Genomic DNA, 23,036 nt, shown 5'->3' with positions numbered 1-23,036 from the left:
ACTGCACCTGGCTTGGTTGATGGTTTTATGGTGGTATATAAATGTAAGAATTCATGGAGCTTATTATACTTAAGATAAATGCAGACTGCATTACTCTAATCATGAGTATGTTATACCCCATTTATAAATCCAGCAGGCAAATAAATAGCACATCTCCAAATAAAGAAGTAAAATGCAATAGCAAGAAAATGTCCAAAGAGCCATGCCTGGGAAATACAGGGACTCTAAGAGCACATTATAGGGAGGCTTATCTGAGGCAGTGATTTTTTTTTTTTTTTAGATGAGGTCTCACTCTGTTGCCCAAGCTGGAGTGCAGTGGCACAGTCTCTGCTCACGGCAACCTCCACCTCCTGGGTTCAAGCGATTCTTCTGCCTCAGCCTCCCGAGTAGCTGGGACTACAAACACGTGCCACCATGCCCAGCTAATTTTTGTATTTTTGGTAGAGACCGGGTTTCACTATGATGGCCAGGCTGGTCTTGAACTCCTGACCTCGTGATCCACCCACCTTAGCCTCCCAAAGTGCTGAGATTACAGGCATAAGCCACCGTGCCTGGCCTGAGGCAGTGATATTTAAGCGGAGATTTGAAGGATGAGATAGGTGAAGTCGGGTTAAGAAGAGGGTGAGGTGTCCCAGTTGGAAGGAATGTCTTATGCTGAGATCCAAAGGCAGAGAGAGCCTGGTATACTGGAAATGTCAGGGTGCACAGAGTGTGGAGTTTTAAAGGAGTGAGAGATGAGATTTCAGATCCTCACCCTCTCTAGCTGTGTCGTTTCTGAAGGCCCCTGGTGCCATTCTTTGCCCCTCTCCACTCTTATAGTCATTTGAACCAGAGGGCAGAATCCTGGGCTTCAGAATTAAGTCCACACACCTTAGTAACTAGGAATTCAAGGCTAGCCAGGTCCTGGCCCTTTATCTGTCCGTCAGAGAGTGGGGTGCCCCAGCCAAAGGAGATAGCGCACCATTCCTAGATGTACCCTGCGTTCTCGGCTGCCTTGCCTGACTCACCTTGGCCTTCCCTGGGAGTGTCTTCTCTAGTTTTTGGCCCAGCTGGAAGAAGGGCCATAACACCTACTTTAGAATCATCCTTGCTGCTCCCAAGTTGGAATATTTCTTCCTCCGCAGTGGCCACCTCTTACGTGGCCTCCAACGCACAATTTGTATACTGACCTCTTCAAGGGCAGGCTGTGTTTTACTCCTTTTGTCATCTCTCCCCATAGGGGTCTAGGTCAGTGCTTTTGTACATGGTGCCTAAAACAGTTCTGTAAATGATATTTTATTTGAGTGAGGGCTCTCTGGCCAGAGCTAGGTGGAAGGTTGCCATGTGGGGGCAGGGGTCATGACAAAGGCTGACCATCAAGATGCTGGTGCGTCCAAATTCCCGACAGTTATTAACTTGCAAGATTGAGGAACGAGGAATAGAAATTCCCTGGAATTCCCAAAATCATAAGTTATAAATCATAAGTTATTCTGTGTCTTTCCTAACACTCGATGAGGTTTGTTTTGTTTTGTTTTTGTTTTGGGATGGAGTCTTGCTCTGTCACCCAGGCTGGAGTGCAGTGGTGGGATCTCAGCTCACTGCCACCCCTGCCTCGTAGGTTCAAGCGATTCTCCTGCCTCAGTCTCCCAAGTACCTGGGATTATAGGTGTACGCCACAATGCCCAGCTGATTTTATATTTTTATTAGAGGTGGGGTTTTACCATGTTGTCCAGGCTGGTCTCGAACTCCTGACCTCAGGTAATCCACTTGCCTCGGCCTTCCAAAATGCTGGGATTACAGACATGAGCCACAACACCTGGCCCACTTTATGAGGTGCTTTTTGTTTGTTTGGTTTGGTTTTTTTTAAGACAGAGTCTTGCTTTGTGGCCCAGGCTAGAGTGCAATGGCGCAGTCTCAGCTCACTGCAACATCTGTGTCCCAGGTTCAAGTGTTTCTCCTGCCTCAGCCTCCCAAGTAGCTGGGATTACAGGCGCCCTCCACCAGGCCTGGCTAATTTTTGTATTTTTAGTGGAGACGGGGTTTCACCATGTTGGCCAGGCTGGTCTTGATCTCCTGACCTTGTGATCTGCCCACCTCGACCTCCCAAAGTGCTGGGATTACAGGCAAGAGCCACTGCGCCCAGTCCTTTATGAGTTTTTAAATAAGGAGTGGTCATAATAATAAATGGAATTACTTTTCTGTGATAAAATTTCAGAGGTGTTTCTGTTAAAAAAAGAAAAGATAAAACATTAAATGTGTGTTTTGGTGGTTTGGTTGGGCACAGTGACACACACCTGTAATCCCAGCACTTTGGGAGGCCAAGGCAAGAGGATGGCTTGAGCTCAGGAGTTTGAGACCACCCTGATAACAGAGAAAGATTAGCCAGCATGGTGGCATGTGCCTGCAGTCCCAGTTACTCAGGAGGCTGAGGCAGGAGGATCCCTGGAGCCCAGGAGTTCCAGGCTGCAGTGAACTTTGATAGCACCACCACACTCCAGTCTGGGTGACAAAGCAAGACCCCCATCTCAAAAATTTAAATAATTAAAATAAAATAAATGCCTAGTTTGTTGTTATTATGGACAAATATATTGTGATGATTGTATATATTTTGTTAGAATGTAAAAATGATCTCTACCTGATATAGACATTTGATCATAGAAAATGTGGAAGAGGCAGGGCTCAGTAGCTCACACCTGTAATCCCAGCGCTTTGATTTACCAATTTCAAGGTCAGGCATTCCAGACCATCCAGCCTGATCAACATGGTGAAACGCCGTCTCTACTAAAATTACAAAAATTAGCCAGGCATGGTGGCGCACGCCTATGATCCCAGCTACTCGGGAGGTTGAGGCAGGAGAATCACTTGAACCCGGGAGGTGGAGGTTGCGGTGAGCCAAAATCGTGCCATTGCACTCCAGCCTAGGCAACAAGAGCAAAACTCCTTCTCAAAAAAAAAAGTTACTCTTAAAGGTTAAAACTAGAGAAAAGTTAATAATACAATGAAATTCTGTACTTCCTTCACCAAGATTCGCCAGTTGCTAACAGTTTGGTACATTTGCCTAATGTCATGTCATAGATTATCCACATTCCATATTTGTTGGATCGTTTCCTTGTGATTAGACTTGGGTTTATGTTGTTGGCGGGAACACACATAGATGATGTGTGCTTCCTGTTATGTACATCAGGAGGCATGGTGGTGCCAGCTGGCCCTAGTAAAGGTGATGCTAACTTGATTCACCTGGTTAAGTTGGCATCTGTGAAGGCTACTTGTATTAAACCAGTGAACTTCGGAAGGAACTTTTCACTGACTTTGGGAATTGCTGACAGCCATTTAGGAAAAGAGACCACTGTTTCTCTGTCACATGTAGCTGCGGTTAAGAAACATCCTAGTATAGTCAGACGAGCTCTGGAGGCTGATTTGCCAGGGCCTGGGACCAAGCTCCATAGCCATCTCTCCCTGTGACCATAGCCAAGTTATCTCTGAACTATGTGAGACTGTATATATACGGAAATAGACACTCAGAGAAGGGAGGCAGTTTGCCTAAAGCTACTCAGCTAATGCATGGCAGAGCTAGGATTCAAACCCATTTTTGCTTGGGTTTGAATCCTAGCCCTGCCCTTGTCCTTATGCCAAGCTGCCTCCTTTGTGAGGTGGCTGGTCGTTATTACTATGGCACTGAGTACTCGGAAGTAGTGCTCAGAACAAAGCAGAAGAGCACCAAGCCTTATAGGCCCTGACTGGTGAGAGGGAAGAAAAAGGTGCCTTCCTTCATCCATCTGGGCTACACTTGGAATTCCTGGGCCAATTTGGGGATCCCAGCTATCAACCGTAACATGGGCCAGTGCCAGTGCCAGGTACATGTAGCCTGTACTTCCAGGTCTGGGCAGGCGGAGGCTGGAATGGTGCCAGCAGCTCACCTCTGTAACACAGCATGGAAGCATTTAGTTCAAGGGTGGCTCAGAGAAGTGAAGCAGTTTGCCCAAAGCAAACTGGTTCCTCCCCTGCATGTGGCAGGCTGTCCTGCAAGCTGGGAGGCGGGCTGTTGCACGTTCCCCAGCCACCCTTGAAATAAATGCTTCCATGCTGTATTACAGAGGTGAGCTGCTGGCATTGTTAGAGCCTCCGCCTGCCCAGACCGGGAAGTACAAGCTGCACATACCTGGCACTAGCCCATTTTAGGGTTGGTGCCTGGGATCCCCAGATTGGCACAGGAATTCTAAGCGCAGTCCAGACAGATGAAGGAAAGTATTGCCTCAGCCTGCCTGGGTTCCTGGGGGGAGAGAGGGAGACAGGAAGCATTAATGGGGGAAAGGTGTGCCAAGCCTTGCCAAGCAGGTCATTGTGGGTGGGGAGACACCGCCTACTTGCTCGGGACGCCCTAGGATTTGGGTGGAGGTTCTTGAGGAGGCACGAGAAAGGAGGGCTGTGACAGCGATTCTGGAGCACCCTAGAATGGCTCTTAGTGGACTTCTGCTCTGGTGACCCACCAGCAGCCCACCTACCTTTCATCTTCCCAGTTAGCAGCCATCCCCAGGGCCAGTAGCACCTGAGCACTTGGTAAGTAGAAAGACCCAGTGTCTGTTCCTCATGTTACCCTGGTGTCCTTCCCCAGAGCAGCCGTTTTGGAAAAAACAGTGGCTCTGGCTGAAGCAGAAAATGGTACTACTTGTTACGGTTGTGTTGTCCTGTTGCTGTAGAACTGAGAGACCCTGAGGATCAGCCCTCTTAAGTTCCAGTTGCTTCTCCTTGCATTATTCATCCTCACAGGGCTCCAGGAAGGCGGCCAAATTCCGGGCCGTCTTCCAGGGCCAGTGGCTTGGTGAGGCATAGGCTGTGCTGTATGGGCCCTGGGGGGAGCTCTGGGGAGTTCTTATTCCCCTGGCTTATGGCAACCTTCAACCCTGCATCTTGGAGAGACGCCCGGGGCTCTGGCAGCCAAGTGGGCAGGAGCAGAGGGAGGGGCACCTTGGGAGGGAGAGCCCCAGAAGGAAACAGGGTTTATAGACAGACTAACAATCACTGCTTATAATGCTTGCTCAGTGAACAGTGGCAGTGCTTCACCTGATTCTTTCAAGAGAGCCCCTTCTCTCTCCTGCTGAATGAGGCTGAGATCCAGACTGGTTAGAAACCTGACATGACCTGACATGTGAGACCTTACATACTCTAAATGAATTCCCCAAGTGTCATCCATAAATCACTCCGGTTCTGGCATTTCCCCATCTTACCTCGCACACCCCTCCTCCTAGACTGAGTCCTGAGGAGTGAGATTGCAGTTTTGACCCATGTTCTTTCTGAGAGGGAGCTGTAAAGCAGGTATAAAATCCAGAAGCTGATGTCAGAATTATGTGAGAATTGGGAGGTGACAGCATGGGCCAATTTTCTGAATCTCTAGGGTGCTTTGATGCTTAAAAAGTCTTTCTGGGCTCCCTGAGATTTGAATCTTCTTGTTTTATCTGTCCTTTCACTCTGGTTCTTCCTTTCCTTTCTTGGGGACTTGATGCTTCTCAAATATTTGTTAAGTGGGCCCTTATATGAAACCTTAGAAAGCAACCAGCTAGGCATGCACTTGGCAAGGAAAAGGAGGACTGAGAACAAGAGTAAACATTTCTTTTGAGATTCGGCAGCAGGAGAGCTTTGCTCCTTTCCTGGTGTCAGTGTGTGCCTGTAGCTCCGGGCTGCCTTTACTCAAGGGAGATCCATTTGCAAGACTCCTGACTCTTCTCCTCTGCTTTATTACAAAAGATGTTGATGCTTGTTTTAAAAACAATTTAGGCCGGGATTGGTGGCTTGTGCCTGTAATTCCTACACTTTGGAAGGCTGAGGTGGGTGGATCGCCTGAGGCTGGGAGTTCGAGACCAGCCTGACCAACTTGGAGAAACCCCATCTCTACTAAAAATACAAAAAATTAGCCAGGGGTGGTGGCACATGCCTATAATCCCAACTACTCTGGAGGCTGAGGCAGGAGAATCGCTTGAACCTGGGAGGTTGTGGTGAGCCAAGATCGCACCATTACACTCCAGACTGGGCAACAAGAGCGAAACTCCATCTCAAAAAAAAAAAAAAAAAAAAAAAAACTACAAACATGAATGAAGGTATTTATCTCCCCACCAGTCCCCCTTATCCTCCCTTCCCTCCTGTTCTTAGACTGTTTTCCCTCCCAGTAGTTTAGGTTGTGGGGCAAGTGTGTGTAGCTCTGCCTTGCTGTCTTAAACAAAATGGGTGTGTCTTGGATGCACAGCTCAGCCACTCACTATTTTCTTCGGCTGTGTGTCACGGCCATCCTGCCATGGCACACGTCTGTGCCAGCTGCTGCTCTTGGGCATCTGCAGAGGATTCCAAGATATGGATCTTGAGGTAGGCTTCTTCAGCTTTTTCTGCTTCATCTTATTCTCTACAATTATTTGTATCATGCTTGTGAAACCTTTTTTTAAAAACTTGCTTACTAACACAGCACATGTTCATTTTAGAAAATGTAGAAATATCAGATAAGCAGCCAGGCATGGTGGCTTATGCCTGTAATCTCAGCACTTTGGGAGGCTGAGGAGGGCAGATCACCTGAGGTCAGGAGTTCGAGACCAAACTCGCCAACATGGCAAAACCCCATCTCTACTAAAAATACAAAAGTTAGCAGGCGTGCTGGTGCGTACCTGTAGTCCCAGCTACCTGGGAGGCTGAGGTGAGAGAATATCTTGAACCCGGGAGGCGGTGGTTCCAGTGAGCCGAGATCATGCCACTGCACTCCAACCTGGGTGACAGAGTGAGACCCTGCCCCAGAAAAAAGAAAAAAAATCAGATAAGCAATAAAAAAAGAAATAGAAATGACCAAAGTAACACTTTGGTGTATATAAAACAAGTCTTTTACATTTGCTCCCTCATCTGAGCATTGCCACTGCTATTAAGGAAGGCACTTGGTTATTAGTCCCATCTCACAGATAGAAAGCCTGAGCCACAGAGAGGGTAGCAGGTTGCCCAGGGGTACACAGCATAGTAAAGACAGAGCTGGGGCATACCTATCATATAATTCAACACTAATGCTCTCCCCACTGTAGCCCAGTCACTATCTTCGCACTCCCGGATAGAAAGGAGAGTGCCAGGCATTGGATTTCAGATTTTTTCTGCTTCATCTTACTCTCTACAGTCGTTTGTATCATGCTTGTAAAACTTTTTTAAAAAACTTGCTTACTAAAGTAAGCTGCCTTATCCAAAGGTTAATTAGACAGATGGCTGCTTGAGGAAAGCCCCTGACTGACTTAGGAAAAGAGGTAGAAAACACGCTCTTCAGGTTTACAGATGATATAAGGAATTGTTTGCACCTTAGAGAACAGAATAGGGCTTAGAAAACTGTCCAAGAACTCTAATGACAGGTCAGGAACAACAGGATAACCCTTTGGAAGGGGTGGGTGTGAAGGGGCCCCCTTCTATTTCCATAAGCACAGGAAGGCCTGATTCGATGTTTGGGCAGTGGCAGCTGGTCTGCCTGGGAATCCTAGTGGACCATAAGCAGTAGGACATGTCATTTTAACACTTGGGCTTCATCTTACTTCCAGGGAGTGTTAGGAGCTACACATCAAGAGGACGTGATGAACTAAGGAAGAGGGTTTGGAAGCCTGTCAATTACCAAATGCAGTGACTGAGAGATTCCACCTAGAGAAGATGGGTTTGGGGAGGAAAAGGTGCAGACCGAGACTTGGTGACCAGGGGCCAGGCGGCACAGGACCAAGAATGGCAGTGAGTTGAAGGGAGAGTCTAATCGGTCAGGATGCAGAACAGCTTTTTGGCGTTAGAGTTCAGGAATGGCAGTGAGAGGCAGTACAGTGGAGTGGTGGAGAGCGCCTCCTCTCATGGTTTACTGGCCCCTGACTCCTGGCTCCTAGAGTCTTGAAGTTAGCTCACTCTTCCACGCTCCAATTTTCTCATCTGTAAATGGGGATGATAATGGTACCTGCCTTATAGTCCACTTGCAAAACCTAAAGGAGTGATCCATGAAATCAGCTTAGAACAACGCCTGGCACATGGAGGTGCTATGCCCTGTTTGATTCGCACACAAGCTGGGTAGGCTCCATGTAAGAAGAGTTGTAGCAGGTCTTCTGCATGCGTTTGGTGTGGCCTGCTTCCCCAGCCTTTGCCATTCCCTGCCTCCCTGTCTCCTTGTTTCTTTCTCTATCTTCCTCTCCTGGGCCTAGGATCCTATATTTCCCCTATCTAGAACACCCTACCCCTCAATCTTTATTTTCTTCTTTGTATTTTGTTTCTTTTTCTTTAAATTTGTTTTTTTTTTTACTAAAAAATGAGACAGGGTCTTGCTGTGTTGCCCAGGCTGGTCTGGAACTACTGGGCTCAAGCAGTCCTCCCATCTCAACCTCCCTGCCCAGCTGCTGTGCCCAGCAGTATTTTCTGTAATTAGTATAGTGTACTTTTCAGATCATCTTGGTGACCTAACTCTTCTTGACCTTGAACCTTCCCTGAGGCCTCCAGAGGCAATTTCCTCCTTCTTAGGACTCAGCTGCCCTTCACTCTTCCCTCGTTGTGCACAGTCTGTCCTATGACTGGTCTTACCTTTCTCCCTCAATATAGGCGGTTTTAAAGGCACCCAGGGATTTGTCATCATCGCCCCACCCCCACCCTGGGTCTGACCTAGGACTCTGAGTCAGGGACACCTCCCTCCATTGAGTAATAATAGTAGCCTTGGGGTCTTAGTGAGAAGATTGTAGAGTTTAAGGGAGGAAAAAGCACCAGTGCTGCCTCCTCGTGGGAAAAATGAAGGCCCCCTCGCCCCTGCCACCACCACAGAACCACCAACCCCAGGGTCACTTGGCAGATTAGCAAAAGGACTAGCCAGACCACAGCCAGGCCCTTCAGCCAGCTGCTTCTACATTCACCCTCCACCACATTTCTACCAATTTATGCTCATCTGATGAGCTGCTTCTTTGAAGGGTCTGGAATGACCTGGAGAGGGTCTGGAAAGCAGGGTCAGATGCCCCTGGAAAACTGAAGCCCATGGGCAATTATCTCTACAAGACTGCTTCAAGTTGCATGGTGAACAGACATCCTTTTTCCAATTATGCCAGTTGCTCCTCTAATACTTGATTATGTGAATCTAACAACAGACAAAAATCTCTGCCTCTTAGGGCTTATATTCTTTGGGAAGAGACAAGCACTAAACAAACGAGAAAATATGCATATACTCTGCCAGAGAGCAGTAAGACGAATGGAGAAAGTTGAAGCAGGGAAGGGAGATGGAGGTACCTGAGGGAGGACTGTGCTGGTTTGAAATAGGGAAGCCAGGGAGGGCCTCACTGAGATGGCCGCATTTGAGAAAAGACCTGAAGGAGGTGAAGCAGTGAGCCGTGGAGATGGGTAACTGGGGAAAGAACTTCAGCTAGGGAGAACAGCAGCTGCAAAGGCCCACCCAAGGCAGGATATGCCCCCTGTGTTTAGGCCAGAAGGAGGCTGTGTGCCTGGTGCTTAATGTACCAGAAGGAGTGGAGCAGGCAGGGGTACCACTTCCAGAAGACCTGCTGGCAGGTATCAAGATGGGCGTTTTCTCTGAGGTAGGAAGCTCCAGGAAGGATTTGATAGACCCAGATGGTGTTGTCTGGGACCAGGGTCATAGCAGTAGAGGTGGTGAGAAGTGATGAGATTCTATATATTTATTAAAGGCAAATGGGAGGCTGAGGTGTGCAGATCACGAGGTCAAGAGATCGAGTCCTGGCCAACATGGTGAAACCCCATCTCTACTAAAAATACAAAAATTAGCCGGGCGTGGTGGCATGCACCTGTGGTCCCAGCTACTCGGGAGGCTGAGGCGGAAGAGTCACTTGAACCCAGGAGGTAGAGGTTGCAGTTAGCTGAGATTGCGCCACTGTACTCCAGCCTGGCGACAGAGCAAGACTCCACCTTAAAAAAAAAAAAAAAAAAAAAAAAAGGCAAAGCCATCAAGATTCATTGACTTTAATTGGAAGGTTGGAGTTTTCATTACCTGAGATGAGAGAGACCATGCGGGGAAGGTCCAGGGCTCAGTTTGGGATGTGTTAGGCTTGTGCCACCATTGGACATCCATGTGGAGGTGTCAGAGAAGCTGGCCTAGATAAATAAGTTTGGGAATCATCAGCATACAGAAGGCATTGGAACGCACGAGCTGTCATAAGATCATAGAGAGAGGAAGTGGAGATGGAGAATGAAAGAGACCTTTAGAGATTAGGAAGAAAATTGCTAACAGGGACCAACAAAGGAGATTGATAAGGATAGCCAGTGATAACAGAGGAAAACCTGGGAGGGAGCCAAGTGAAGAGAAGGTGTGGAGGAGGAGGAATCGAGCAGTCATATCACATGCTGTCCTGGGTCAAGTAAAATGAAGATCATAAGTGTTTGTTACCGAAAGTTTAAAAGCACAGTGACATTAGCCGGGTGTGGTGGCTCACGCCTGTAATCCCAGTACTTTGGGAGGCCAAGGTGGGCAAATCACTTGAGGTCATGAGTTTAAAATCAGCCTGGTCAACATGGTGAAACGCTGACTCTACCAAAAATACAAGCATTAGCCAGGCGTGGTAACACGTGTCTGTAGTCCCAGCTATGGGAGTCTGAGGTGGGAGAATTGATCGAATCCAAGAGGCAGAGGTTGCAGTGAGCCAGGATTGAGCCATTGCACTCCAACCCGGGCAACAAAGTGAGACCCAGTCTCAAAAAAAAAAAAAAAAAAAAAGAGACCAAGCATGGTGGCTCACGCCTGTAATTCTAACACTTTGGGAAGCCAAGGTAAGTGGATCACTTGAGGTGAAGTGTTCAAGACTAGCCTGGGGCTAGTGAAACCCATTTCTACTAAAAATACAAAAATTAGCTGGGTGTGGTGGCAGGTGCCTGTCATCCCAGCTACTTGGGAGGCTGAGGCAGAAGAATCACCTGAACCCAGGGGACAGAGATTGCGGTGAGCTGAAATCGCACCACTGTACCTAGCCTGGGTGACAGAGTAAGACTCTGTCAAAAAAAAAAAAGCCAGGCATGGTGGCTCACGCCTGTAATTCCAGCACTTTAAGATGCCAAGGAGGGAGGATCATTTGAGGAGTTCAGTTCAAGACCAGCCTGGCCAACATGATGAAAACCCATCTCTACTAAAAATACAAAAATTGCCTGGGCATGGTGGCATACATCTGTAGTCCCAGCTACTCGGGAGGCTGTGGTAGGAAGATTGCTTGAGCCTAGTAAGCGGAGGCTGCAGTGAACCAAGGTCACACCGCTGCACTCCAGCCTAATGACAGAGCAAGACTTTGTCTCAAAAAAAAAAAAAAGTACAATGACGTTTTTTAAAAAACCCAAATCACCTATACCCTATTCATACAGGGGAACGTTCTTCTATTCTTTTTCTAGTTATTTTCTTGGGAATCATGATCTTTATGTAAATAACATTGCAGTAAGCAACCCAGTTTGTTTTCCTGTGAGGGGAATTTTAGGGTCAAAGAACATGAATGTTTTAGGTGAGACTTGAACTTGAGATCCGTGGGTTCTCCTGACCAATCATGGCTTAGCCGTGGGATTTTTCTGTGTCTCCTCTCTCCCTGGGAAGGTTCAGAAGTCACTCAGCCCTGCAGATCCCTATTCCTGCCTCCCTCCTGCAGTTGTACGTCCCATTTCTCCTGGGCTTTCATGGTCTCTCGTGGGGCCTGCTGGCCACCCACTCAAGTGGCTGCCCTTCTTACCACCAGCCTTGGTCCCCTCATCCAAAGCATTCACAGGCCAGCAAGAGCCAGCCAGATTTTCCCTCAGAGTGGGTGGTGTAGTGATAAATGAAATGGCCCTGCCTTCCCTCATCTCACTTGATCGATTAAATGAGGTGTGATGTACCTGAAAGCACTTCAGGAACTTGAGTCTCATGCTCCACCAACTGAGCTAGCCAGGTGCTCTTAAAGGCTGTCCTAGTCTTCATTGTTTGAAAGGAAAACAGTAGCTGGGTGCGGTGGCTCACGCCTGTAATCCCAGCATTTTGGGAGGCCAAGGCGGGCAGATCACTTGAGCCCAGGAGTTCAAGACCAGCCTGGGCAACATGGTGAAAACCCAGATAAAATTCATAAAACTTAGATAAAAGTTGTATTTTATCTACAAAAAATACAAAAGTTAGTCGGGCGTGATGGTGTGCACCTGTGGTCCCAGCTACTCTGAGATGGGAGAATCACCTGAGCCCAGGAAATCGAGGCTGCAGTGAGCTATGATTGTGCCACTGCACTCTAGCCTGGGTGACAGGAAGATCTTGTCTCAAAAAAAAAAAAAAAAAAAAAAGGTATAAGTGGTGGTGTCTGTGGTGTCCACACTCTGTAACCACAGAGCCCCTAGAGCAGGGCTGTTGACCTGTAGTTGGCATTCTGGTCACAAGAGCTCTGTGTCAGAGGTGTGAGGGGCTTGGGTGGAGTTGTCAAGCCTGGGAGTGTGGCTATTAGTGTCAGTTGTCCTCATGCTAAGCAGTGACAAGTGCCACGTCTGCTCCCCAGATACCTGTGTGTGTCATAGTCGGGAATCAGTGAGACGAGGACCTATGGGAGGCTGGAGCCTGGGAGGGCAGAGCAGGAATGAGCCTTGGAGATGATCTAATTCTGACATTTTACTCAGTGAGGACACAGGTGGGGCAGCCAGAGAGGTACTCAGCTATGAGTCAGGGCCCCATCCCTCAACTCCTCAGCCTGGGTCTTCCCGGGAACAGAACAGGCAGCTGCTTCCCAGACCTTGCAGGGCTCTGGGAGGTGGCCTTCCCCTCCCGCTGACTCCCTTGCCAGGTTTGCTGTAACCCTTGCTCCTCCGAGCCTGGCTGAAATCGTCTCCAGTCTGCCCTTTATAGCAGCCTGAAAGATCTTTGTAAAAATGCAGCTCTGTTCCTTCCCATCCTCTTCATAACCCTGCTAGGCTCTCTGTTTATTCTAGGCCCCTAGAATAAACACCCACATCCTCAGCTTACCCCTTCAAGACCCTGAGTGACCTCTGGCCACGGCCCTTCTCTCTACCCACAGACAGCCTGGGTTCTCCTTCCTTGGGCCTCTTCATATCTCTGTTTCTATCACCCCGGAATCCCACTCAGCCTGCCTGGGTCAAAGGCTGTGTAAGGTCCTCAGGAAAGCTTCTCTTGACCACCGCACCAGACTCGTGCTCTGAGTGCTGTCCCGTGCTTGGCATTTGTCCTTCAGAGCCCTGGTTACTGCTGGCTAATGTAGCCTGGCACATGGTGGTAGGTACTTGACAAATATTTGTTGAACGAGTGAATGAAAGCAGCTGGCAGGGACCAGAAGAAGGGCAAAGGAGCAGGGACAATGTCCAACCATAGCCCCTGTGGTCTTAGCTGAGAAGGGCTCTGGACCGGTCCCCAGTGTGTCTCTCTGCCTGCCGGCAGAACCACCCTACCTCGGAAGCCCTGCCCAAGCAGCGTGGGGGGCCTCAGGCCCATTAAACCTTCAGGAGGAGAGAGCTAGGTCTCTCCTGGGACCTGGGCAGGCCTTTCCTTTACCTCATTGTCATCTCTCAGCATTTTATTTGGTTTTTAAAATGTCTCCCCCTTCCCTCAACCAACCCTGGATTATGAAAGTATCCCATACTACTGTGAAGAAACTGGATAACGTAGGAAAATATAATTAAGAAAATAAAAATCAGCTACAGCTTCACCCCTCAGAGAAGAGTACCGTTGTACTGGCCACGTCTTTTCAGTTTTGTTTCTATGCATATGTATGTGCTTTGACATTGCTGAGCTTCTCTTGTTTGTGAAAACCACAGATTTTTAGCGTTTTCACAGTCTTCAGTGGCTACAGTTGGAGGCAGTCAGCACATTAGTGTTCCCAGTGGAGAGTTGATGCAGGGATCTGGGTGCCTCTTTCTCCCTACTGTGGGTGGGTGGGCGGCCACACCCAAGGCCCCCTTCTGTGGCAGCTTTCCTATCCCTGGTGAAGAGTACCCTCTTGTCTCTGGTCTCTTCTCCAGGACATTCTCCAGCCCTGGAGGCTGGGTTGTTCCTAGGGGCTGCATCTTGGGGCAATGGGAAGAATTGTAGCATGCGTGGGTGGCCTCTTCTCGTTCTGGCACTCTCTGAACAAGACCAGCCCCAGGCCACTCCTGGGGTTTGGCCTCAGGTGACTCTCTGGGGTGACTCTGGCCAGCTAGAAGGCCACACGGCCTTCTCCTGTGTCCTTAAGAGGGTGGAGTGACCTGAATTGGCAAATAGTAAGCAGAGAACACGGCAGAGTTGCTGCCCTAGAAAACCAGGGCACTAGGTCAGCACTTGGATTAATGATTGATAGGAAAGGTTGGGAGATTATCAGCCAGACCCATTCTCCCATGGCGTCCCTCACTTCTGTTCCCAAAAGCACCTGCCACGGAGATGGAGCAACCTCTGTCCTGCATCCAGAGGCTGCCCTTTATTACCCTGCAGTGTGGGAGGAAGGAAAAGATCACAGCAACTGGGTCACCCGCATGTGGGGCAGGTGGAGGAAGGTTTAGGCCCTTCTCCCTGAAAAAAGAAGCTTGTGCTGGGTAGGGAGCTCCCTGCCAGCTCTCTCCCCACAGTTGATGGTGAGGCAGGGTCTAAGAAGCTCTGTCTGTGGAGGTCCCTTGGGGTTCAGCAGGCTAGCACATTTCTAGAGCTGGAATATCACCATACAATCCCTTAACACAAGCCACGAATGATGATAATAGTAGCAGCCGCCGTGGTCCTTATTTGTAGGACCCTTACCAGTTACTGCATCGTTCCTTATTCCACACAGCAGCCTCTCAGGTTAGGTGGTAGTATCCCAGTTTTAGTATCTTCCCCAAGTCATAAAGTGGGAGGGATGAGCCAGGGTTTGAACCCAGGCCTCACTGAAGCTGACAGAATTAAGTTCTTTGGAGTATTGCATCTCGATGGCAGTAATATATAAAAACTGATACAGTGGCAAGTGCTGCAACTCAAAATAGTGTGGCTAAGGCTCATGTTTTTAGTATATTTATTCATTCAGCAAGTGTATGTTGAGCACCCACTAAATGCCAGGCACCGTGCCAGGTGCCGGGACCTACCTCAGTAAGATGCAGGGCATTCTCTGGGAAACTGATAACATGGTGAGGCCAGAGCAGTTAGCAGACATGGCAGTTTGGTGTAGTGGTTGCAGATCTGGAGGGCCTGGGCCAGGGTTGTGGTGAGAAGGAACAGAATAGAGCTAATCCAGGAGAGGTTCCCGGAAGAGGCACTGGCAGGTCTTGAAGGAGAGAAGGTCTTAGCTAGTGGAGGGGGCAGCATTCCTGGTAGATGACAGTGCAAGCCTCTATGCTCAAGGAGTGATGCCGGATCATGGGGCAAGTAGGGGGGGCAGGGCAAGCAGATAGGGCTGGAGAGGGAGGCAAGGACCAGAGCCTGTGGCACTCAGGGGTCATTTTCTGGCAGTAATGTCCAGAAGGGCTTTGACCAAAGTGTTCTCGACAGAAACAGCTGGGGACTGGCAGTCAGACAGGATTCAGTTGATAGCTCCAGACTGAGGCTGAGGGGCCCCAGCTGGGCAAGGACATGCCAGCTTCTGGTCCAGCCTTAACCAGCACCATGTATGAGGCACACAATAGAGTGGCTAAGACTTGAGCCAACCTGCCTTGACTCAAATCCTGTTTCCCTAGTTACTGCGTGACCTTGAGCCAATTACTTTCCCTCTCTGTGCCATAATTTCCACATCAGTTAAATGGGGATAATAATAGTACTTGCCTCTTAGGGTTGTTGTAAGGATTATATTTGTCAATATACACAGAGCATAGTTGTAATAAGTCCTTGGAAAAGGGAAGCTGATACCATTGTGATGGAGGTGGTGACTCAGCTTAGGCTCTGGTACAGGAAGAAGGCCCATCAGGCTGTACCATGTGACAGATGGAGCCCATGGAGGCCCCTGGCACACTGACCATCCCCACTCATCCTCTGGATAGGGCAGAAATGTTCCCACACCATGCAGCCTGCTAGTGGACATCAGGGAAACTCCTGAGTCACCACAAGGAGTACAAGGCACTTGGGGGTTGCCCAGCTGACCAGGAGTACAGAGGGCTGCCCTGAAAGCGAGCCCCTCCCTACTCCTAGCAGAGAGGGGGAAGGGAGACAACTGGACATGGTGGGAAGGACTGGACCCCAGGTGGCTTAGTTGCTCTGGCCCCAGACCAGGTCTCTCTCGAGCTCTGGGTCATTTGGATTAAGCTCCTAACTACCACTGCCCATGAAATTCACCTGCCAATGGGCAATGAATAAAGTCGTGCCCCTCTCTGCACCTAAGCTCTCCACAGCGCTGAGTTTCTTCTTGGGGCCAGACAGTGGATATTGGAATGGGAGCATGGGGCTACATGTGCACTACAGGCGTGTGTGTGTGTGTGTGTGTGTGTGTGTGTGTATGCATGTATGCCAGAATTGGAGTAGTCCAGGGGTTTGTTTTGCAAGAAATTCTTTTATTTTTATTTTTTGAGACAGAGTCTTGTTCTATTGCCTGGGCTGGAGTGCAGTGGCACGATTGTGGCTCACTGCAACCTCCATCTCCCAGGTTCAAGTGATTCTCTTGCCTTAGCCTCTTGAGTAGCTGGAATTACAAGTGCATGCCACCACACCCAGCTAATTTTTGTTTTTTTTTTAGTAGAGATGGGGTTTCGCCATGATGGCCAGGCTAGTCTTGAACTCCTGACCTCAGGTGATCTACCCGCCTCAGCCTCCCAGAATGCAGGGGTTACAGGTGTGAGTCCCCCGCCCTTCCCCTGAGCCTGGCCACAAGAAATTCTTTGCTAGAGACTACTTTTTGGTGAGGGGCTACATTGCTGCATTCGTGCCCCCTCATTCTGGCTGCAGGGCCCTTTTCTTGTCTGAGGGTCTCAAGCTCCAACCTCTTAAATGGGGCAAAGCTGTGATATGATCAGAGGGCTTCTGGCTCTGGCACAGTGCTGGGGGGTGGAGAGGGGTGATAGCCAACACTGGGACCCAGGCCAAAAAGAAGCCAGGGTTTTTTGCCAGCATACAAATTAAACAGTGCCGGGCTGTGTTGTGGTTGTCGTTGTTTTGAGACAGTCTCCTCTGTCACCCAGGCTGGAGTGCAGTGGAGCAATCTCAGCTCACTGCAACCTCTGCCTCCTGGGTTCAAGCGATTCTCATGCCTCAGCCACCCAAGTAGAAGTAGCTGGGATTACAGGTGTGTGCCACCACGCCCGGCTAATTTTTGAATTTTTAGTAGAGATGGGTTTCACGATGTTGGCCAGGCTGGTCTTGAACACCTGACCTCAAGTGATCCACACACCTCGGCCTCCCGAAGTGCTGGGATTACAGGCATGAGCCACTGTGCACAAACTTTCTTTGTTTTTGAGACAGGGTCTCGATCTGTCCTCAGGTTGGAGTGCAGTGGTACGATCTTGGCTCACTGAAACCTCTGCCTCCCAGGTTCAAGTGATTCTCGTGCCTCAGCCTCCCGAGTAGCTGGATTACAGACGTACACCACCACATCTAGCTAATTTTTGTATTTTTAGTAGAGATGGGGTTTCACCATGTTGCTCAGGCTGGTCTTGAACTCCTAGCCTCATGTGATCTGCCTGCCTCAGCCTCCCAAAGTGCTGGGATTACAGGTGTGAGACACCGTGCCCAGCCCAGGCCGTGCTATCTTTAGTGCCAGGGCTGATTAAAGGAAGAGGAGAATAGGGTTTGTTGCAGGAATAGTGGTAGGTGGGGTAGCAGCTATCTGAGAAAATCCAGACAGTGGGCCTAGGTCCAGTGGGTCAGGGGAGAGAGTGTAGGGGTCATTTGCTCCTGGCCAGGCAAGCTGAGAACAGTGTGTAGGGAGCAGCCTTGGCTTGGGGTAGATGGCAGACCTCAGCTGTAGATGGAGCATTGAGGCCATGTGAAAATGGAAGGCTTCTGGCAAAATGCCGGGATAGGCTGCAGCACAGTGGTTCAGTCTAAATAGGAGCAGCCCAAGGGATGTGTGTAGGTTTTAGAACAGCCAGGCTATAGCTCCCCTCCCTCTTTGCTGGTGTCCTTGAGAGGTCACAACCAGAAGAGACAATTCCAGGCTGGGGAGAGATGTCAGCATGGGAACAAGAGACCCTGGTCCCAAATCCAAAATTCTAGCCATATTCTAGAACTGCATCTGAACCTAAGAGGCAGCCACTTGCACCTCCTGAAACTGAGAACAGTTTTCCCAGTTCTGGTGGAAAAACCCACTCACAGTTCACATGTGGGAGTGGGAGCTGAGGCTCGGCCAAGTAACACAGCGCGGTGCACACAGCTGTCAGGGCCTGGCCGGGCTTGAGTCCCTCTGTGTCCGAAGCTCTGCTGTTTTCTGCTTTGTCCTCCAGCATGTTTTCTGAAACACCTTGTTGGGATCCTCAGGCCTGTCACCGTTGTCATCTGCAAGGGGGGCCTTTAAGGCTTTATGGGGGCTGTTGAGGCTTGAGTGAGAACCTGAAGCATAGTGGGAGCTCAGTCAGCCTACCTCCCCTCCCTCCAGGATTTGGACCTGACAGGGAGCCCCGTCAGGTCCTCCCCAGGGTCACCAGAGCCTCAGAGGCTGTGTTGTCAATTATATATACCAGGCAGTATTGTAGCTTTTCCTCCTCTGTTACTGCCTGCTAAGGGGGAAACCCCACATCTTCATGTCCCACTCTTCCTGGCTTTCATCACCATAGCCTGCCATGTGCACTGACACCCCCGCCACATGGGTCCAGAAACAGAGTGTGTTCTCATTGCCTCATCCCACTCACCCTGGGCTCCACTGCCACTGTGCCGTGGTTCTCAGGAGTCCCACCGTCGGACCCTTGTCACTAGCACTGCTCATTCTCTTGGGACTCACCCCTTCTGAAGCCTCCCGTGGCCCCTTCTCACCCTTCCCTGCCTCCTCCATCTCTAGGCTTTCGATCTTGTGGAGCATAAAGAATCAGTTTCTGGTACTTATTATTTGGATAATGGCTAGATATTTTTTTTAAAGCTGACTAATGCCACTGCAGTCACAAACTGCTCTTGGTGATTGCCGAGTCCTTTTTCCAGTATTGTGGCCAACCTCCATCCCAGAATTGTACTCTCCTTTTTAGCTAGTGTCTCTGTGTCTCCTATTTTTAATTAGGATTGTGTTAGGTTGCATGCAACAGAAACCTGGTAATCAGTGCCTGGTTAAACGAGTTTGATATTTTTCACCTAACAAGCAGTCTGGAGGTCGCCATTGCAGCGCACGTCCAGCAGCTTCTAGAGGCCACAGTGGCCGGATGCTTTTAGACTTTCCACCCACCTCCTACCCTGTCTTCTGCTGCTCCAAAGGCAGCTGCTACACCTCTAGGCATAGTATTCCTGTTCCAGGAGGAAGATGGGAAGGGCAGAAGTTTGTTTCTATTAGGAAGTAATAGCTTTTTCAGAAGCTCCTCCTGGTAGATTTCTGTTCACATATTGCTGGTCAGAATTATGCCAATGAACACTGTAGCTGCAAGAGAGCTTGGGAAATTGAGTGTTTAGGTAGGCACATCGCTGATCCAGAGAAGACTGAGACTCATAAGGAGAACGGAGCTGGGGAGACGTGGGAGTGGCTGTCCCAGCTGCCACTTGGAGAAAGCCACAGGGCCAGCAGGACAGTACCTATGAACATTTCCTGTGCTCTGGGTCTGGTGCTTCCCAAGTTTAACACCCAGGGGCAAGTGGTCAGGGACTGATCCTCGAGGAACTGACGTATATTAAACAAACTCTCAGGTCCCTACAATGCAGTGTAAATGAGTAGGGTCTGCAGGGGAGAAACTGCCACTAGTGGAGGCGAGACAAGTGGGCAGCCATTGCTCAGCTCTGGGGTGGGTGCCAGAGGCATGCAGGTGCCCAGGGGCCAGGTTTGCCCAATTTTCAAGAGAAGCCAGAAAACCAAATTTTTTAAAGTTTTTAAAATTCTAACTCTATTTTGAAAAAAGTTTGGTGTTACAGAAAAGTTGCAGAGATTGTACAGAGTCCCCACCTATCCTTTACCCAGCTAAGATTAAATCTTACATTAAGGAATACTGGTATAATACTATTAACCAAACTCAGTGTGCTGTTCAGACCTTACCAGTTTTTCCGCTGCTGCCCTCTTTCTGCTGCGGGATCTCGTCCAGGATCCCACATTCATTTAGTTGTATCTCTGTGGTCTGCTCCTGTCTGAGAGGCTTTCTCAGTCACAAAGCTAGAGGTTTACATGACCCTCTCCAAGTTTTCCCACTCTACTGTAATAATTTGGAAATTCTACATCGGCATCTTGAGACATCTTTTGAAAAATAAAGGGACTTGAGCTGATTGAATGTTGATCGCTCCCGCTCATCTTCACATTATTGTTTTAAGTTTTGCCTTCTCATTTTATTATAATTAAAATTATTTTTAAGCCAGTGGCTCATGCCTGTAATTCCAACACCTTGATAGGCCAAGGTGGGCAGATTGCTTGAGCCCAGGACTTCAAAGCCAGCCTGGGCAACATGGGGAAACCCCATCTCTACAAAAAATACATAAATGAGCTGGGTTTGGTGGTGCACACCTGTAGTCCCAGCTACTCAGGTGGCTGAGCTGGGAGAATCGCTTGAGCACAGGAGATAAAGGCTGCAGTGAGCCATGATTGGGCCGCTGCACTCCAGCCTAGACGACGGAGTGAGACACTCTCAAACAACAACAAAAACGCGGGAAACAGTGAGAGGGTTTTTTTGTTGTTTTATTTTGGGTTCAGGCTACACATGCAGATTTGTTATATGGGTGAACTTGTGTCACAGGATTTGTTATACAGATTATTTCATCACCCAGGTACTAAGCCTAGTACCCAATAGTTATTTTTTCTGCTCCTCTCCTCCTCCCAGCCTCAACCCTCAAGGAGGCCCCAAAGTTATTGTTAAGTCCAAGGAGGGAAGGCCTGGGGGAAATGATTGGGTACTGTTAAGATGTTTTGAGAGGGAATGATTTACTACCAGTTGGAATGCTTTGCTGTGAAGAAGTGAGTGGTTCTCAATCTTGGCTGCACATTACAATCACCAGGAGAATTAAAAAATAAGAACCCCAGTGTCCAAGCTTCTCCCTAAACCAATCAAAGGAGAATCTCTGGGGATGTTACCAGACATCTGTCTTTTTAAATATTCCCCAGTGATTCCAGTGTACAGCCAAGTTGGCAGGCCTAGAGCAGGGAGAGAGGGCAGAAGGAATCCCAGATCACTCCAGCTTCTGGCTCAGATGAGTGGGTAGACAGGCAGGTGGGTCACTAAAGTAAGGATTACTAGAGGATCAATGGGTTTGGGGGAAATGATGGGTTCTGCTTGGATAAGTTAAGTTTGAGCTGTGGGTAAGATATCCAAGAGGCGAGGTCCCGCAGATGCTTAACATCTTCCTAAAGCAGATCTTCTCATCCTTCCACAAGGTTTGGTGCAGACATTTCCCTGCTGGGAGACTCTCCACAGTACCTCTCTTATCATCTTTGACTGTGGCATTTGTGGACAATGTTTTACTTGCTAAGGGTTGGAACTGTCTCCTCCTGGGTGGTGTGGCCATGGTGTCACCACCCAGTAAGGCGTCACCTTGGAAAGACTCCAGGACGGAGCACATCTTCCTTTGTCTGATGTCTCTGCTATTGAGGGTCTAGTTGCAGATCCGCTGTCGACATGATCCGAGAATAGCAGTGCTTTATGTCTTTTTTCCACACCCAACTGCTGAAAAGATGGGGCTTACTCCTTCAGGAACAATCGCTCAGGACAGCCATGATTCTTGGGCCTGAGTGCGGGTGGGGACAGGGTGGGGGCTGGGAGGCATGATGCATATCTGTATCTCCAGGTGGGCTGGAGAGTTGGGAAAAGCCCCTCAAGTCATTCCAGTGTGCTTCCTGGAGATTCAGAACAGGAGGAAGGGAAGGGTGGCACAGTGGTATGTCACCTCTCTGATTTATGAAGCCTGCTCCAAACCCCACAAACCTACCACAAGAGCCAGGTGGGAAGGGTGGGAGGGCAAGTAACTTGTGATACAAGGAGCAGAGACCATGGGATAGCACTACAGGTACTGGGGAAGGAGCAGGAGCAGAACAACCCCTTCCATGACAGCAGCCCCCAAGCGTGCCCCACGCCCACCACCCTTTCCCTTGTCACTGCCCCCCCGACCTCTTCCTGTCTTCTCCTCTGCCCAGGCTGATGGGAACCACCCTGTAGAGGTCCATCTGCGTTCAGACCCAGACGATGCCAGAGCTATGACCGGGCCTGCAGGCGTGGCACCGAGGGGAGATCAGCCATGGAGCAGCCACAGGAGGAAGCCCCTGAGGTCCGGGAAGAGGAGGAGAAAGAGGAAGTGGCAGAGGCAGAAGGAGCCCCAGAGCTCAATGGGGGACCACAGCATCCACTTCCTTCCAGCAGTTACACAGGTGAGGAGAGGACTGGCAGGGGACACAGGGCAGAGGAGGCACAGCCCAGTGCGGTGGGGATCCTGGCCCTCTGCGAACGCCATCATGTGGGGTGCAGAGTAGCAGAGTGCTGAAGGAATGGAGGCAGAAGACTGGGTTCATGCCCAGGGCGTGGGGATCTGCTCTGCCACTCACCAGCAGTGGGGCCTGGAGCAAGCTGCACCACATCCTTCTGTAAAACAGGCCAGGGGATGGTAGGTGATGTGGATATGGGCTCTTGTGAGAATTAAATGAGTGGGCATTTGTAGCGTATGTCATCATCATCGTTAGTACTCCCACCACTGTTACCACAAGGCATCTGGGACCAATCTCCACTAACAGCACACTAGAACAATCAGCTGTACCTGAGATTGTTATGATCAGTCAACACACAGTCCAATTGGTCTGGCACTGATTACACACATCATCATTGAGCTGCATCGTAATTACATAACAACGCTAAGCCGTTAATATGAATAGCTCAAGTAATATTACTTTTATGCAGCCAAACAGTTGTAGCTTCTCCTGTCTCACTTTATTTATTTATCTATTGGTTCCCCTTTACTAATCAGCAGTGTAGACAGTTTTCTCTGGTACCCTGTACTATTCTGTCCTCTTCATCATCATCATGTTATATTCACCTTCAAAAGCACCCAGAATTCATGCAGCCCCTGGCTTTCCCTGCTGCTATTCCCCCTGCCTTTTATGTAT

General features: G+C 49.2%; 1 protein-coding gene across 2 annotated transcripts in view; it reads left to right on the top strand.

Moving 5' to 3' along the window:
• The window catches only part of PPARD (peroxisome proliferator activated receptor delta), an 86,331-nt gene that overhangs the window by 47,210 nt on the left and 16,085 nt on the right, over positions 1–23,036 (top strand). For both annotated transcript variants that reach the window (XM_017522244.2, XM_017522247.2), the window contains one exon: positions 22,077–22,307. In XM_017522244.2, coding sequence (XP_017377733.1) covers positions 22,178–22,307 — 130 coding nt within the window. In that variant the 5' untranslated portion in view covers positions 22,077–22,177. The remainder of the gene's footprint in view (positions 1–22,076; positions 22,308–23,036) is intronic.

Source organism: Cebus imitator, unplaced genomic scaffold, assembly GCF_001604975.1.
Source record: "Cebus imitator isolate Cc_AM_T3 unplaced genomic scaffold, Cebus_imitator-1.0 Scaffold24, whole genome shotgun sequence".
In the NCBI taxonomy this organism is placed as follows: Eukaryota; Metazoa; Chordata; class Mammalia; order Primates; family Cebidae; genus Cebus; species Cebus imitator.
Note: the sequence above shows the minus strand (reverse complement) of the source record. Positions and strands in the feature narration are given on the sequence as shown.